The 16,128-nt window shown below is 40.3% G+C and overlaps 2 protein-coding genes across 9 annotated transcripts in view; one reads left to right on the top strand and one right to left on the bottom strand.

Moving 5' to 3' along the window:
- The first annotated feature begins 1,146 nt into the window (after positions 1-1,146).
- On the top strand, positions 1,147-8,690 carry rnf223 (ring finger protein 223). Of its 4 annotated transcripts, none has more exons than XM_027288545.1 (3): positions 1,147-1,446; positions 1,895-1,977; positions 5,732-8,690. In XM_027288545.1, exon 3 carries the CDS (start codon positions 5,822-5,824, stop codon positions 6,536-6,538), a length of 717 nt encoding a protein of 238 aa, XP_027144346.1. In that variant the 5' UTR covers positions 1,147-1,446; positions 1,895-1,977; positions 5,732-5,821; the 3' UTR covers positions 6,539-8,690. The 4 variants fall into 4 exon arrangements, with proteins under 4 accessions (XP_027144346.1, XP_019126523.2, XP_027144347.1 ...); XM_019270978.2 differs by having other exon boundaries at positions 1,895-1,993; XM_027288546.1 differs by lacking the exon at positions 1,895-1,977 and having other exon boundaries at positions 5,737-8,690.
- Positions 8,565-16,128, bottom strand: part of ptpn11b (protein tyrosine phosphatase non-receptor type 11b) — a 38,460-nt gene continuing 30,896 nt past the window's right edge. For 3 of the 5 annotated variants that reach the window (XM_027288542.1, XM_027288543.1, XM_027288544.1), the window contains exons 11-16: positions 15,329-15,483; positions 14,132-14,199; positions 13,900-14,051; positions 13,495-13,595; positions 13,311-13,394; positions 8,565-11,610 (exon numbers count right to left, since the gene is read on the bottom strand). In XM_027288542.1, the coding sequence (XP_027144343.1) occupies positions 11,541-11,610; positions 13,311-13,394; positions 13,495-13,595; positions 13,900-14,051; positions 14,132-14,199; positions 15,329-15,483 (630 nt within the window). In that variant the 3' untranslated portion in view covers positions 8,565-11,540. Of the gene's footprint in view, positions 11,611-13,263; positions 13,395-13,494; positions 13,596-13,899; positions 14,052-14,131; positions 14,200-15,328; positions 15,484-16,128 lie in introns of all 5 variants that reach the window. The other 2 variants (XM_019270975.2, XM_019270976.2) reach the window with 1 other exon arrangement.

Below are 16,128 nucleotides of genomic sequence, written 5' to 3'. Positions count from 1 at the left end.
GCCACCCACTAAATCTTTGACATATTTATTATAAACTCAAATTCATGGATTCCGGGAAGGGAAATAAAATGGCTTTTGATTGTATTCCTTCTCCTTCCTCAAAGCACTCACAACTCAACGCCCAATAAATTACTTTGCTGATATGATAGGGCAGTATTTGTGTTTGGGTTACTAAATAACTGAGTCAGTTAGGCAGCTGTTACTGCACAGACATGCTATTGCTAATGGGCCAGAGCCATTAGTCATTACCATAAAATAAAATGAGTAATCAAATAGAAAGTCTAACACACATCCTTCAAGTCATCTTAATGAGCAGAAGCCCTTCCCTGATGGATGTACATTTGTTATTTTTATGTTTATTTCCTGAATTAAATATTGGATGAATGTTTATAAAAGTCTATAAGGAAAAAATATAAGGAAAATGCTCTTTTCTGCCAAATAAGACCAAATATGACATCATTTTAGTCTTCACAAAAGAGTTGGCCTGGTGTAGCTGGGAAAGTTTTTTTAATAGACAGGCATTAAAAGGTTACAATCCCGAGAACAATCCTGCTCAAGCTGATGTGTCATGCTGACCAACACATGTATGCCCGTAAGGAAGTGGAACAACAGTCTATTCATAGAGCAGTGCTACAGTGGGAAGACTGTCCTGTATCGCCACCTGTTACCTTATCACTGCCTAAATGGAAATGAATCCTTTATATGTACTGGCTGTGTGTTTTTTGTGCTTAATATCCAGCACAGTGGTGTTACACCACTTCGGCTGTCAGTTTGCATTTCGTCATTCTGAGGGGGTGAAAAAAAAAAGGTACAGCCTGAAACATTTTTTTTTTTAAATGCACACATGAGATACTGTTGACAAAAAAAACAAATGTGGCTGACAGCTGAAGGATTTATTACACTGTCTGTGTTTGTATATTGGGCTGGAGGTGAGGGGTATTTACATTGTGTGTGCATGATTGCGAGGATGGTGAGACAATGATGACAGGTAGAGAGAGTAAGACAAATGTATAGAAGCAGGGAGAAGTGGTAAGAGGAGGCCAAGACTGTGTATTACCCCCCCCCCCCACCAACCTACCCCACCCAACACACACACTCACTAGGTAAGCACATTTGCATAAAAAGGGAGCTGACAGAGCAGGGTACGTGATACTAGCCAACGGACACAGAGCAAGGAGGACACTGACACAGCAAAGCTATTACACAGCCTCTTAGCACACACCCACTTACACACACAAACACACCTGTGACTCCAGCACACTATTCAGACCAGTACAGAGGAGGACCTTAGCCCGGGCAGAGGTGCAATTAAAGCCGTGAACTCCCTGCTTGCATCTCAGTAGTCAGCTGACTTTGACTACAGAAAAATGCATTTTCCAGTGTAAAGGGAGTGAGCCCGAGCCTGAGAGATAAAGAGGATCATCTGACATCATCTCCAGTCAACAGGTAAACTGAACCTTTGCTCTAAATATTCCTCATGCTTTCCAAGCCTATTTATAGGTTACAGTTGTGATAATGCAAGGCTTTAAAACCTTTCACTGCAATTAGTTTAGCATTTTCTCTAAAGTAAGGTGAAACTCCTTTAAACTCCCCAAAAACTGCTGAACTGTGAGTGTTTTTCTTTGAACCAAAAACAAAGAAAACTTAACTCTAGGCTGTTGGATTGATCTGTAAAAATGAGGTATTTAACTTTTATTGAGTTGCATATAAATGTGACAGTGGAGTTGGGTTAGATCCATCATAAGGCAGCTGCACCCAGTCACATTTCATGAGTAGTTTTCCCTTGTATTCAGTTCTCAAGTGTCTTTATACAGTTTCCTGCATTGTCTCTGTGTGTACACATGTGCTATCTATACATGCTGAGCTCTGTTTTTTTTTTTTTTTTTTGCCTCAGCCTGCCTCAGATTCAGTTAAACTGTCTGCAGCAGTCTCCCCCCCTCCTCCACCTCCACCTCCTGCTCCCAGTTCAAACAGCAGGTAGATCGAGTTTCATGTACGTTTCAAACTGAGAACAGGTAGGGCAGCATCGTGCATGATGTTTGAACTGAACATACAGCTGAAGGTGCAAACAGCTGAGCGTGACACAAAGGGGGAAAACAGGGATAAGTGCAGCATTTTACGCTAAGCTTTAAAGGCAGGTTTGAATTTGACTGACAAACAAAATACGTCTTGTGACAGACGAGCTATGTTATTTGTATTGTGATAGGTCAGTGGGACATGTAAGGAAAAACACGTGCCACTGTCGAGGGGCCTTAAACTGAAGCTCAAAGACAATTAAAGGACCTCCCCCATGTTATTATTTTGGGGTCAGCCATGACTTATTCTGAGTTAATATTTGACTCACATGTTCAGTCTATGACCCTTCAGTTTGGTCCCAGAGCCATATGGATTACCTTTCCTGTACCTGGACAGTATTTTTATAAATATGACAGCAATGCTTCAATGTGCTTTCATATCTCACTTTAAAACAACCTGTTGTTGTGTAAAAAGGCAGCAAATAGACAATTAGGCCTTCTCCTATTTGCCATAACTACTGGATAATGAGAAACACCAAAATATATTCTTATGGTATTACAAGTAGCTTAAAGAATTCAAGTCAACTTAACCTTGCTAAACTTTACAAACATGAGCCACTCAAAGCTGGTGATCATAGCAGACCAAATGCGGCTGTAGCATCAAAACTCCAGAGTGTGTTCAGTGTGAGCAGGGGAGCATTCTCAAACTTACAGTGTCCCTTTAAGAAACTGAATCTAGATTTGTAACCAAATTCTGTTTACACAAGATATGAGATATGACAAGTCTCATACCAAGAGTATCAATTCTTTAAAACTAAAGGACATATTTCACAAATGTATAATTCAATCTTCCCATTGCAGTATCACTTCTTTCTGGAATATGTGAAAGACTGTCAGAGCGTGATGTGGACAGCAGATTTTTGCATTTGTAAATAATATAGGCAGGCTTTTTCCGTCTGACCAACCAGCAGATTAAAAACTGCGAACCTTTAACAAAGTTCATATTTAGATTTATCATGACACTGTGAAACAAAGGTGCTGCAAACACATTGTCTTTTTGATGGTTTCATGAACAACTATGTTACATATAATCTGATATTTTGCTGAAGACTGTTCAAGGGATCATTAGGAGTACAACAAAGTACAGCCTGAGGCTTTTACCTCACTAACAATACGAACCTGTATTGTTCTGTTCTGGGTTGGTTGATATTTACTTAGTGCTCATTCTACAGGTAAAGTAGCCCGGGGAAACAGTTTTAAAGACTTTGAGCTTGATCTCTATGACCTGTGAATGATGCAACGCAAATACTGATGAACCTAATTTAATCTACGAACATTTAAGGGCCTGAAACTGAACACTTTGTGTGTGTGTAAATACTAGCTCTGCCAATACTATGAATCTGCCAAGTCAAAGTGATCTCTGACTGTTGGAATACAAATGACTTCATTTGAACAAAATTACCATGCAGTTCTCAAACAAAGTGAAAAAGTTAAGTGGCACATTTAAACTGCATCTGTTAGAAGACACAATCGACACAAATTGTTATAGCCTGCTCCATTTTATGATGATTATTGCAGATGTTTATTGATTTTGCTTCCATTTGTCTAGCCATTTATTCAAAGTCTCACTGTGCAAACTGTAGCAGTGAAAATGAGACGTGTAAATATTTGAATGCTTGAAGGACTTCCTTGAATTTTTCAGTCAGTTGCACATCCCATGACTGCACGTATTGTCTTATTGAGGTGGGGTCAATAAAAACTCTCCATCATGGTGAGTTTAATTTTACCTGGATGCTTGTGCAAGAAGCTCCAGCAAATGATCACACCCAATAACAGAATTTGAGTCTTGATCTGTGATTGGGTGGGGGGGGGCTTTAACTTGATAAGACAGGTGTAATTATACAGGAAAATCTGTCCTCATCCTACTAAAGCATGTTTGAATTCAGCAGGGACGAAGAGAGAGAGGGTTGGTAGTGCAGGAATTTCAAGGGTAGATGGTGCGATTAGGCGGAGAACAAGCAGGGACTTTGTGTAGATGGGAGTACTGGGGCAGGACCAGCCCTGAGGGCACAGAGAGGAGAACACCTGTGCTCTGACCATCCTTCATCCCTAGCACACACACAGTCTCCTTCACATCAGGGGCCTTTAATAGCCAACCCACAGCACCAGCAGGCAGGTTATGAGCATGTAACATTTGGTCCTCATAGCCCAGAGTCATGCAGACTTTATAGTATCAAAGCCTGGTCCAGGTGACCTACAGTGACCCAAAATCTATTAGCCTCTGTAAAGTTTATATTTGAACACACATGCTGAAAAAGTCACATTAACAAAGCAGCCTGTGTTCATCCCTGATGTTCTTCCAGGTATGGCTACATGCTGTAACACACCCAAAACAATCTTTCATCAGCAGCTCGATGCGAGAAGAGCCGAAGCACTCCCTGTACCAGCTGGTGTACACTTAGACACAAACGTCCCAGTGAACTTTAAAATACTCAACTCTTTTTAATACCTGCAAACGGCACAAGGAAGTTATAGCAGGTAGCACAGATATGTTCTTATTTGAGTGACATGTATAAGATATTTAGAATATTCTAGTATTTTCAGGGGTCAGCTTGTTCGTTCTTTTACTGATAATTCAGCTCTATTCAGAAAGCCATTGCTATTCATCCACTGCTTAGCCCACAGGATGCTATGCAGCACTATGCAGTGCTGTCATGGGGGTAGCTACCAAAGCAGTATGACTATGAGTGTGTCAACAGATTGCATTTTTTTTCATTTTCAAAAAGAATGTGCTAATGTAAAAATATCACACAACCGAAACCTTGAAAACAATTGGGTCTCCATGAGGTGTTCAAGGGTTAAAAACCAACATGAGCAAAGAATGCCATAGCTTAAAATATCTGGCCAGATAGGACTCACATGCCAGTGTACAGTTTACTTGCTTAAGCGTTGGTTACATAACACATTCTGTAGTTTTCCCATTGATATAGAAATATTTGAAAAAGGAGATAAGCGCTAAAGAGAGAAGCAATGCAAAGAATGCGTCTTTCATCCATGCTCAGGTCATTGGTTAAGCAGAAAACACCCACTGTCACCAAGTTTTCACATTTATCAGGACAGATTTATTCACTGAGCAAGCACCAAACTCTAACCGGGGATTTTATTCTTGGTCAGTAAAAGGTTTAGAATTTTTAATTTGATGGTTTAATTTAGGGTCTTGAATATAACTTTCATGTTAAAGACTCGGCCACAATTAAAATGCAACTGACTAGAAAGTCTTTTATTGTGTTCCAGAGTCCATCTGAACAATAATACTTACTGCACCTGAACATCCCACACACTATTGACTTTTTCTATTCCTGCTTGGGCATGTCACTTAACTGACTCACTTGTTTGGTTTTGTTACTGTTGCTTGAGTAAATCCACAACAGCGCTCTCAAACATTTGACCCATTTTGCATCACACCAGCGATTTAATTACTCTTTGACTGACCAAAATCCTGTCAGCTTTATAATAATATTATGTGCCCTCTGCCTGAGGGTAAAAATCATTCAAAGTTCAGCATTTAAAGGGGCTGAATAAAATATGCACTGATTGACTGAAATCCTGTTGGGATTATAGTTGTACATGAAAAATAGTTTGCACTTGCTTGCACAGTTTTCATGATTCTGAAATATGAAAACTAATTTCTACTTTTCATTCATTCTCTTATGCAGAAGTTAAGGACAGATCAATAAGAGGAGAGGAAAAGACCAGAGAGTCTAGAGGAGACTCCACAAGGAGAGAGTGGCCTCATATTTCTGAAGATGGAACAGTCACATCAGATTTGGCACATGCAGGTCGCCTCCCAGGACACTGCTGGAGAGGTGCACAAGAAGGTGTCAGTCATAAGCCAGCCAGAGTGCTCCATCTGCTACAACACCTACGATAATGTCTTCAAAACACCCAAGCTGCTGGAGTGCACCCACACCTTCTGCCTAGAGTGTCTCTCCCGCCTCATGGCCTTCTCACAGGCTGATCAGGACAGTAACAGCGGCAGCACTTGCCTCTATTGCCCCTTCTGCCGTCATCCGACCACACTGCCTGAGGAGGGACCCCCAGCCCTGACCACCAGCCGTGAGGTTCTTTGTAAGTTGCCCAGCCACCAGCAGCAGGAAGAGCCGGTGTGGCTGGAGGGGGAGAAGCTATGCTACAAAAGTTCCAGGCATGACACTGGATCAGGAACTCTTGACAGTCCCCCGAATTTCTGCATCTGCATTGACATTGGGGCCAGCAAAACACTGGATTCTCCGATCCAGACGCAGGCTCGGACTTTTGGCTTTCTGGATCGCCTGGGAGACTGGAAGAGGATGTTGCTCTTCATAGTGCTCATGGTGCTGCTTATTGTCGTCGTGTTATGGCCACTGCAGTGTGTATTCAGCACTGGAAACATGCGCTGTATTCGAGAACCTGTCAACCCCAACCTCACTACCACCACAACTACCAGGCCAACCAGTACTTTAGGTGACTGGACCTCACTTTAAATGTATATAATATGACACATTGGTATTATTTTAAATATTTGAACCACTTTAGGCAAGTGCACATTTTTTATTGCAACACAACATCAACACCTCAGATTAACCTGCCACAGAACCACAAACGTTAAAGACACTATGTGTAGATTGTTTTCATTTCTGACTTTAGTACCCCCCAGTGGTGGTTTCAAAATGACCCTGTGGCAGAGGCCAACAGGGCTGAATGCAAGTATATTGTGTTATTGTGTCATATGCCGTAATACTGATTTGAATTATTATTTTTAAATTATAATCACACACAGCAGGCTTTAACTGTTTCTCAGTTACAGTTGTACATGAACAGTAGTAAATAACCAAATAGTTTCAGTGACACAAAACCTTTTGCACTTAAATCAACACCTGTAGTTTCAAATCTTGTTTTTGATTTGGTTGTCATATTTGGACACTGGGTACGATATGTGTGGGTACATGTGGGCATGTCTGTACGATCTGTTGCTGAACATTCAGCGATGACTTAGAGCGTTGGCGTATCGAAGCCAAACAGTGATGTTACAACACGCTGACCTTTAATAATGAAATGTGAGCTTTGCTTTGCAAATATTTGGTTGGCTAAAGAACAACATATAATCAAGTTTTTAGTGAAACAAGGCCTGCCAAGAAAGAAACCTAATGGAATCCCACTGTGCCAAAGAGGAGCTCAAACTTTATACGTTGTACATTTGACTTGTGTGTTTTGATATTCCTTTGTTTACAAAACTATAATAAAAAAGTGAGGTAGATCATGCTTCTAGGAAATAACCAAACATTTGACCATGACAGCCTCATTATTAAGATTCATATCATTTGATTGTGGTTTGTCATATTCATGCATTTCCTCAACATCTTAAAAACTAAATTTACTGCAGCATCAGTTGGTGGTTTAATCTGTGAGAACAGCAGGTGCTGTAAATCCCCCTCAAATAACACACAGTTCCTGATGTGCTGGGATGTAAATTAAAAAAAAGAAGCATTGGTTTCAGGGACGAGTTGCAAAACAGTCCAACCATTCAGTGACCGCTGTTTGTCATTTCCTCCTTGTTTGAACTCTAGACATACACTACGTATGACTAAACCTCCTCCGTCTTGACAGGAAGCCGCCTTTATTTATTCCCAGGCTAGTGGCGTCAGATAAAGGAAGAGTTGGGCTGTGGGGATTTCCGAGTAGGTCACTTATGATACACGGATGATAAGACCATGACATTAACTTTTTACATTCATTTAGAAGTGCCCGTAATAAAAGTGCAACTTCCTCAAACCTCATTTAAACTGCCAGTAACAATGATAAACCAGCAGATCAGGGGGAGGCTGAGTCATCGTTTTAAAATGGCTTGAGGATTATTTTTTAAATAAATTAAAGGTAAAATGAAAAAGACAATAATAAATATTGCATGCAAAACATTTAAATTTAAACTCAAGCTTTTTTGTTAGTTGCCGTCATTTTGCTCTGGGCCATTTAAAAAAATAAGCCTATTATGAAGCTGTCTGTGTGATTTTCCTTCTCTTCTTCTCTTCAATTAAACAGAACAAACAGCCAATTTCTTTGTGGATAGCAGCTACATAAAGCTGGTTTATGCAAGCTGTCATGCTGCTCATGTGTTAAAATACTGAAAATAACAATAATAATAAAAATAAGAGCACTATTTTCAAACTCATTAATTCTTGCCCCCCTTCCTGTTTTACTTTATTGCAAGTTATAAAGCACAATTTCTACCGGCCACTTCAGCCATGAAAAAATCTGTCATCACGGGTGAGATTGGTGTTTTTCTGGAATGTCTTTTCAATATTATTATTAGTTAACTCGTGCTTATTTTGCAATATTCAAGAAAGAATCAATTCAAACTCCCACCGCCCTGTGCCCTCTGCTGCACTACAAGGACTGCACCTGGAGGCAAGACAGTCCAGGATACAAAAAGCTTACCTGTCACACTGGAATGAAAGAGAATCTTCGTCTCTGTTCCAGGTTTCATAACAGAAACAAGCAAACATTCATGTGTAACTTTACATAGTGCCATCATAGATTTTTATTAAACAATATGATAATAAACCATTTTTGTGCCATTGCTGGCAGCTCATCGCATCAGCAGTTGTAGCCTATACAGCAAAAAAAAAAAAAAAAAAAGGCATCTGGGCAGAGCCAGTGCAAGAAGAGGAAAACCTCAGCTGAACAACATGGGAGCACTTGATACACCACTACTCACTTCAGGCATACTGTGAGCGAGCGACAGAGGGGCAAGGAATCAAAACAAAAAAGACACTGACGTTCATGTCATCATGTTCAAGTAAATGTAAGAGGACAAGCAGAAAGAAAATATTATATTACTACTGCATACCTCCATGTACGCCGGTTCAACTCACAGCCAGAATTTACTTATCCATGGTGAAATTACACCAATAATAATGATGATAATAATAACAACAATAATAATTCAGACACAATACAAAATGCAAAAGGTGGATAAAACAATCAATTAGAAATACAATTTGAAACATTTCAGAAAAATGAAACAAGAAGAAGAAAAATGAAAACAACACTGATGGCAAAAATCTAGTGCACTACCAAAAATACTTCCACAGCCAATGGACATCCACACACAGCCTGAGGCCAAAGATTCAGCAGTTTCACACTTTCAAGTATTGATGTTTCACCATATCATAAAAAAAAAAATCTGACCCATAGAGTAAAATACAATAAAAATTATGCACAGCGCAAGATAGTTCCAAAACACAGAAACAAAAACCAGATGGGAAAAGAACAAAAGGAAAACAAAAACAGATGGATTCAAACATTCAAATTCAAATGAACGACTTCAAGTGGTGCAGCGTATTTCTTCTCTGACACAGGGCACCAATGCCACTCATTTCATAAATCATAGCTTTTATTCACATAAAGAATCAACCATTAAAATACCTTGGCAACAATTTATCCGCTCTGGGAAAACTCTCTGCGCTGACAGACAAGGGACTGAAATCACTAGACAGACAAAGCTTCAAAGCTTCGACTGATGTGCTGAGACCTTAATAAAACGACTCTTGTAAGTCTTTAAATGACAGAACTCGGGCCGTCAGGCAGGATGATACAACTGCTGCAGGTTATATTGTTCATCTATTTTAATATATCCCACAAGGTCAACAGTATCACATTACATTTATTTCAGTGCAGTGACTGAGATATATTCCTCCAGTACATTTTGATCGGACGTAGCTATTCTTTAAATCAGGTTTCTTAAGAATCACATGCTGCAGTGGCAGAAACTGGCCAATTTATAACTGAGGGAAACAAGGAGGCCAACGTGTGACTGTCCTCGACCTGGTTAGTCGAACATTTCTGTTGATGGAGAAAGAGGAATGGTCTGGGCACAAACACCAACAAGTGTTACTCATTTTATGGTTTATGTGATGCCTAGAGTTAAAAACAAAGGTAGACCTAACAAACATGATCATCTTCCTTTTCTGAGAGACTTTTCTTTAAATCTAAAAGGATGATTACATCATCACATTTCAAACGAACAAGGTCAGATTTCACGAACATATCTGTACTTGTATTTGCATAGGATATTTTGGTGCTGATCCTGGAGGCTAAAAATAGCAAACAATCTGCCAGACAGCGCAGGGGGGCTTGGTGCTCTGCGGCACCACCGTCTTCCTTATCACATCAACGACAGCGGCTTACGCGCCCCGCTATCATCAAGCCTGGATTATGACTATCTTCTAAATTACTTTTTGGAGACAAATCTATTCTTCAATCTCGGGCAGATGGCCATCTGGCCCACTGTAATCGCCCCCTTTCCCTTGTCTCCTTGCGATGCTCTCCTCCAACAGATGTTGAAACACATCAGACCTGCTGATGAACGAGGACAGCCAGTCAATCGAAGCTGAGATGAGACGGTCAGCCAAGCTCTACTCCAACCACCACTTCAGCAGTCCTCTCCACCCATTCCCTGTCAAACTACTATGAACGGGTAAATCAAAGTTAGTGCTGGGGATGCTGCTTAGACAATTGTGCTTAAGCATGATCTCTTCTAGAGGTCGACCTGATTAATCGGTTTGGCCGGTTTGGTCGGGTGATATCGGACGATTAATCGGCTTTGTCTATCGACCCTTTAAAAATCAACTATCAGTCGACCTCTAATCTCTTCAATCATAATGCTTCTTTATAAATATATATTTATATATTTTAAAAAAATCAACATCTCATATGTTACACACAACCATGATACCAAGAGTATCAACAAAAACACCAAGAAAAATGAAAACAAGCTGAATAAAGAGATGGACAAAACAAAAAGAAAAAAAGGTGGGACCATTTTTAAACCTACAAATAATGTCAAAAATGTGTTGCAGAGGAGGGCTTGCTTGCCCTCCCTGTGCCTCAGGGTCCTGTAGCAAGTTACATAACTGCCATTGCTATCACTCAGCGGCCACATTAATAACCACTGGAGAGGCAGAAAAAACAAAAACAGTCTGAAGTTTGAGTTCGAATGACAGCAAAGACAGTAAAGGAGGGACAGCAAACAGAATGATATCTGGCAACGAGCGGACAAACAGCTGAGCTTTGACCTCTTCCTGGGTCCCGTGCAGTTCTGCTCAGTTCAGGTCGGGGCAGACTCTGTGTTTACTCTCTGTCACCCCGACAAAAAACTGGTTGGTTTCTTATGACAACTCGGGTTTCCAAGATTTGGAATAGTAGTAACAGTAGAGATGTAACAGCAAGTTTGGGGAGGCTAGATTAGACACATCCTGTGACAAGGCACTTGCACTGGTTAAGAAAGGGAGAGGCTGGAGCGGTGGAGGGAGAAAGGTTGGGCGGAGGACAAGGGTCCTGAGTGAGAGCGCTATGCTGTAGAGTCCTCCTCTCTACGGAGGGTGAGGTTTGACTCCAGACAGAGAGGACCAGCAGGACGGCAGCAAGAGAAGGAGGGGTCAGCTCGCCACCTTCAGCCCAGGCAGGGTCCACTGATGTGGGGTGTAGTCAGAGCAACACGCTCCCTCCTCCCCCGAGGAATTTTTCAGGCGCTGACGAAGCGACACCTCCGCTGAAACTGAAGCAAACACGAACAGACAAGCAGACAAGTGGAGTTAATGGCTGGTGTCACTTTGAATCATGGCCAGTAGGATCTGATGTAATTCACGATATGGAGCTAAAAGCAGCATGTACTCAGAATACACTTCACCTGCCAGGTTATCCAGACAGGGAGAGAGAGATGGAACGCATACAAGAAAAGGATTTTTTGTTCAATGATCAGAAGTGCTTTAAATCAGTCTGAAATTCAGCAACCTTTATAGGCTTTATGCCACTTTATTATATTATTATTTTAAACATTATGTTTATAAGTGGTACATATATATTATTGTCATTTCTGGGCTGCAATTTCTTGTTATTTATCAGCCGATAAAATAATAGTGATAAGACGATAGCGATTTATCTGCCGTGCTCTAAAACAGAGATCTCTGAGAGAGCTAACAGGCGCAGGAACGCTCCATGCTGAGTCAATTTGCCTGGAAAAAAAAAAACAATGTGTTTTTTTTCCTCTTCTGTAGGTGCTGCTTTCCATACAAAGTGACAAAAGCAAACATCTTTTATAGAGACAGTTAGTCAATTAGCTGAAAGGTTAAATATCCTGCAGTCAACTAAAAAGAGCTTGATCTGACTTCTAACCACACTACTCTTGCACAATAGAACCTTGGATTATATACTTATTATACAGTATACTCGAACTTACACATTTAAAAAGCCCTCAAAGAAAATATCAATTCAATAAATTCAAAGTTGCTATCAAAATTTGGCATCGAAAGCTCTAACCCTGTAGCACAAACGTCAATATTCGTAAGTACCATAATTTGAATATTTCACAACACAAAGAACTACGAGTATTTTACTTCTGGGTTCCTTCCAGGCTTTATTAATCACCATAAGAGAGAAAAGAATGAGCCTGTGAGAAAAGGAGGCTGATTATAATTTGAACCTAAATTAAATCTTTTGTTTCTTTAGCTCAGGTTTCTTATGTAGGAGCTCAGCTGCTCCTGGCCACCCTATAATTTGAACCATAATAAAACAAAAGACGAACAAAATGAATTTTACTCACTGGAGGAACCTAAACTCTCTCCTGCGTGATGTTTTAACAGCACCTTGAGTTCTTAGGAGACAGATCAGTCGAGTGGAGTCTAGTGCATTTCCTTCCACATGAACGATTTGCAACTATTTTAAATCCTGCATTGTTTACGTCCACGCTTGCTAGTCACACCACTCATTTCCTTCCTTGCCTTCACTGGCACACTGCTGCAAATCTTGGCGTGTTTCTGCCTCATGTTGATCAATAGGATCCACATGCCTACGCACCAGATCAAGGAAACAGCTCTGTGGTGCTACTAGAGGTCTAAATCTCCACAGGGAACCTCTAAGTTTGAGATAAATCAAAGCTCTAGTTTTCCAACAAAAGCTACATCCAATATGTATCGGGTCTTGTTTCATTTTCCCCACTATCACATCCACCATAATGCAGAGCCTTTACAGAGTGATACAATAACAAACGTTTCTCCATCAAGTGGGATGATGCCATGACAGATTTGTTCACTTTTGCAGGAGCAAAAATAGCAAAACGAGTGCTTGTTTTAAAATACAAGTGGCTGAATGTGTTTTGCCTCCGCACAAAGTGAAATGCAAACTCTGCAGAATGAATTCATGAAGTACTCACAGAGAGGCAGACAGAGAGATGTGGAGGTCCACAGCGATGCTTTTTACCTCCTGGTGTTGCTGCTGAAAGACGTCTGAGGGCTTTTAAAGTTGATGTTTTCATACACACTCGACGAATCATCATTTGTCATCCTGCATTAAACACAGAGAAAATAACCACCCACCAATTTACTGCTACTGTTTAATCATAAGTCATTTGCACCTTTTACCATCGACCATACAGTCTACTTACACAGAAGAAGAGCGTGAGGATGTCATGTTGGGTTTAGACCTGGAGTTGGTCATCTGGGGATATTTGATATTAGAATATTCCCTCTCCTTCATCTTATTCCTCTACAAAGTGACAAAATCACAAGAGGCCAAATCAGTTTAGAGGACAAGATCATTTTACAAAGCTCTCACAAAAACTTTTAACAGTCCCAGATGGCATTCAGCACTTTGGAAACTTACTGAGACAGTTACCATACTGATGTCTGCCGCAATGCTCTAGCTGTCATAACACAACACACTGTACCAGCCTTCAGACTGGGAGCTCAAACACATCTTACATAAATACTTTAAGGCCTTCACTACTGTGTCAAAACATGTTATGTGATGTATTATCATCTCTTTTGGAAGTCTCTGTGATGCCGAGTACCTGCTCCTCCTCCAGTCTCTTCTGAGCCGTGTCTATGTACTGCTGCACAGCCATGTAGATGAACTTATACTGGGCCTCAGTCTGCACCATGCCAGACCTCTGCTGCCGTACCCTCTGGATGGTTTTAGGGATGTCGATGTCACAATCTAGACCTAGATCACACACATCCAAAGGTTAGCAGAGATGCAGTGGAAATATTTTAATATAAAAGTTTCATATCTGAGCCTCCCACCTTGGCGGTTAATGATGTCAATAAGGATGTCAATGACGATAATGGTGCCTGTCCTGCCGATGCCTGCACTGCGGGGACAACAGAGTGACAGTGAAACCATGTTCAGTTAATACTTTTGAAAAAAACAAGCATCAAATGAAAAGGTGAAAAAACAAGACAATGATAAAGGAAACAGAACATCAAAGTCATCAAAGTCGTTATGAATTCTAGATTTTTATTTTCCTAAAGCAGCAAAGTTACTTGAGTCAAATATAAAATGCTTTTTGATCTTTGAACTCGGTTCAGCTCAATACTTTCCCCTCAAATTAATCAGCAGCCAACTCATCATTGATTTAATGAGTCAGATGTGTTCTGTCAGTGGTAATCTAGTATGGTCAAATACATGGAAAGACACCAAATGAACAAATCTATTTCAGTTAGTGAACATGCTGACCTCCTTCATATCATGTGGAGTTATAGTCTACTGGCAAGAGCAGAGCTTTATCTAACAGTTAGTGAAAGTAAATACAGCTGCAAGTGGCAACGTGGGAGTTTAAATGCAAATACGAGGGTGTATGTTTGTACTGTTGATAGCTATTGTGACTAAAAGGGACAGAGGGTCACTGAGCTCAGACAATTGATGAAAGAAAAATTTAATTGATATAATTTCACATGCTTTGATAGGCTGGTTAGTTCATACATGACCATAACTATAATATTATATTATAGTTATACTGCTGCGACTTTGGTTGAAGACTTGCTGCCAATACAGAGCTAACATTTTGAACCTTAATTTTAGCGCACCCAAGTGGCCACTTGAAAGAAATATTTCAGAAATTCCTAATTTCAGATTTTAGATTTTATTTTAGGTGTCCAAACTTTAGCATCTCACAGAAAACTTGAGTCAACATGGAAAAGAGGAAAACTGCAGTGAAAAGCCTTGAAACAATCTAAATGAATAATGACGTGTGTGAGTGTGTCTCTGAATCTCAATGTGTGTTTAGCAATGAACCTCCAAAGACACGACAATGTGAGTGTGTTTTGAACTCGATCATTCTATTTTTCTTTCGTATTTACACCACAGTGCATTCACCAACCTCAGGTTTGTAGTTCAGGTGAGTGAGTGAGTGAGTGAGTGAGTGAGTGAGTGAGTGAGATGGGACTTCAGTAATTGTTGTTGTTGTCTACTGGAGAAAAACAGTGTCCTGCTGGTTATACCTGCAGTGGACAACAATAGGTCCATATTCTGGAATGGTACTCTGGGTGCGGTTGACTTCCTCTAGGAACCAGAGGACGCCGCCGGGCTCATTGGGCACCCCGTGGTCGGGCCAGCTCAGGTACTGGTAGTGCCAGATGTACCTCAGAGGCTCCTTCTACAGGAAATTACAGCAGAAAACAGGAAGTTGTAAAAATGTTGCAGCATTATTTTTAAATTAGATTATGATGGCTTTGAGCATGTGACACATGGGACTTCCTCCTCCTTCCTACAGTGTTCATTAAATGACCAAGAGGAGAAATCCCGCAATCATCATTCCACACATGGTTTCTAAAGTTCAGCCAAAGCTAATGTGATGCTTCAGTAGGAGGATCTGAGGAATTAATGCTTGAGATCAGTACAGAATGACAAGTAGTCAAAAACAGACTACTCTGTCTGCTGCTTCTACAGAAGATTTACAGTAATGTTAGTGAACAGAGAATATGATCTATTAATAAACAAGCAAGGGGTGTTTTTCTCCAATTTTGCTTTAAATTCACCTAAACATTAAGATTCAACAGCAGCATCACTTTGGAGACAATTCTGCTAAAGTTGATCTCAGTTTGAACAGTGTGAGCAGAATGTGAGCTTTGTAGATTTAAAATTAATACAGGATTTTGAAAAGCCATGTATAAGATATTACATCTGTAAGCTTCTACAAATAAAGATATCCAAATATACCATTTCAGCTTCCACCATTTCAAACAAGAGTGACCTTTTGCTGTTACACTAGATTTTTGTTGTATTCTCGATTCAAGGACAA

Source organism: Larimichthys crocea, chromosome XV, assembly GCF_000972845.2.
Source record: "Larimichthys crocea isolate SSNF chromosome XV, L_crocea_2.0, whole genome shotgun sequence".
NCBI classification, from domain to species: Eukaryota; Metazoa; Chordata; class Actinopteri; family Sciaenidae; genus Larimichthys; species Larimichthys crocea.
This window is presented reverse-complemented; position numbering and strand designations above follow the sequence as displayed.

Bases quoted from the DNA above. Each gene is read 5' to 3' on its own strand.
- rnf223 (XM_027288546.1), top strand. From the start codon at position 5,822: ATGGAACAGTCACATCAGATTTGGCACATGCAGGTCGCCTCCCAGGAC.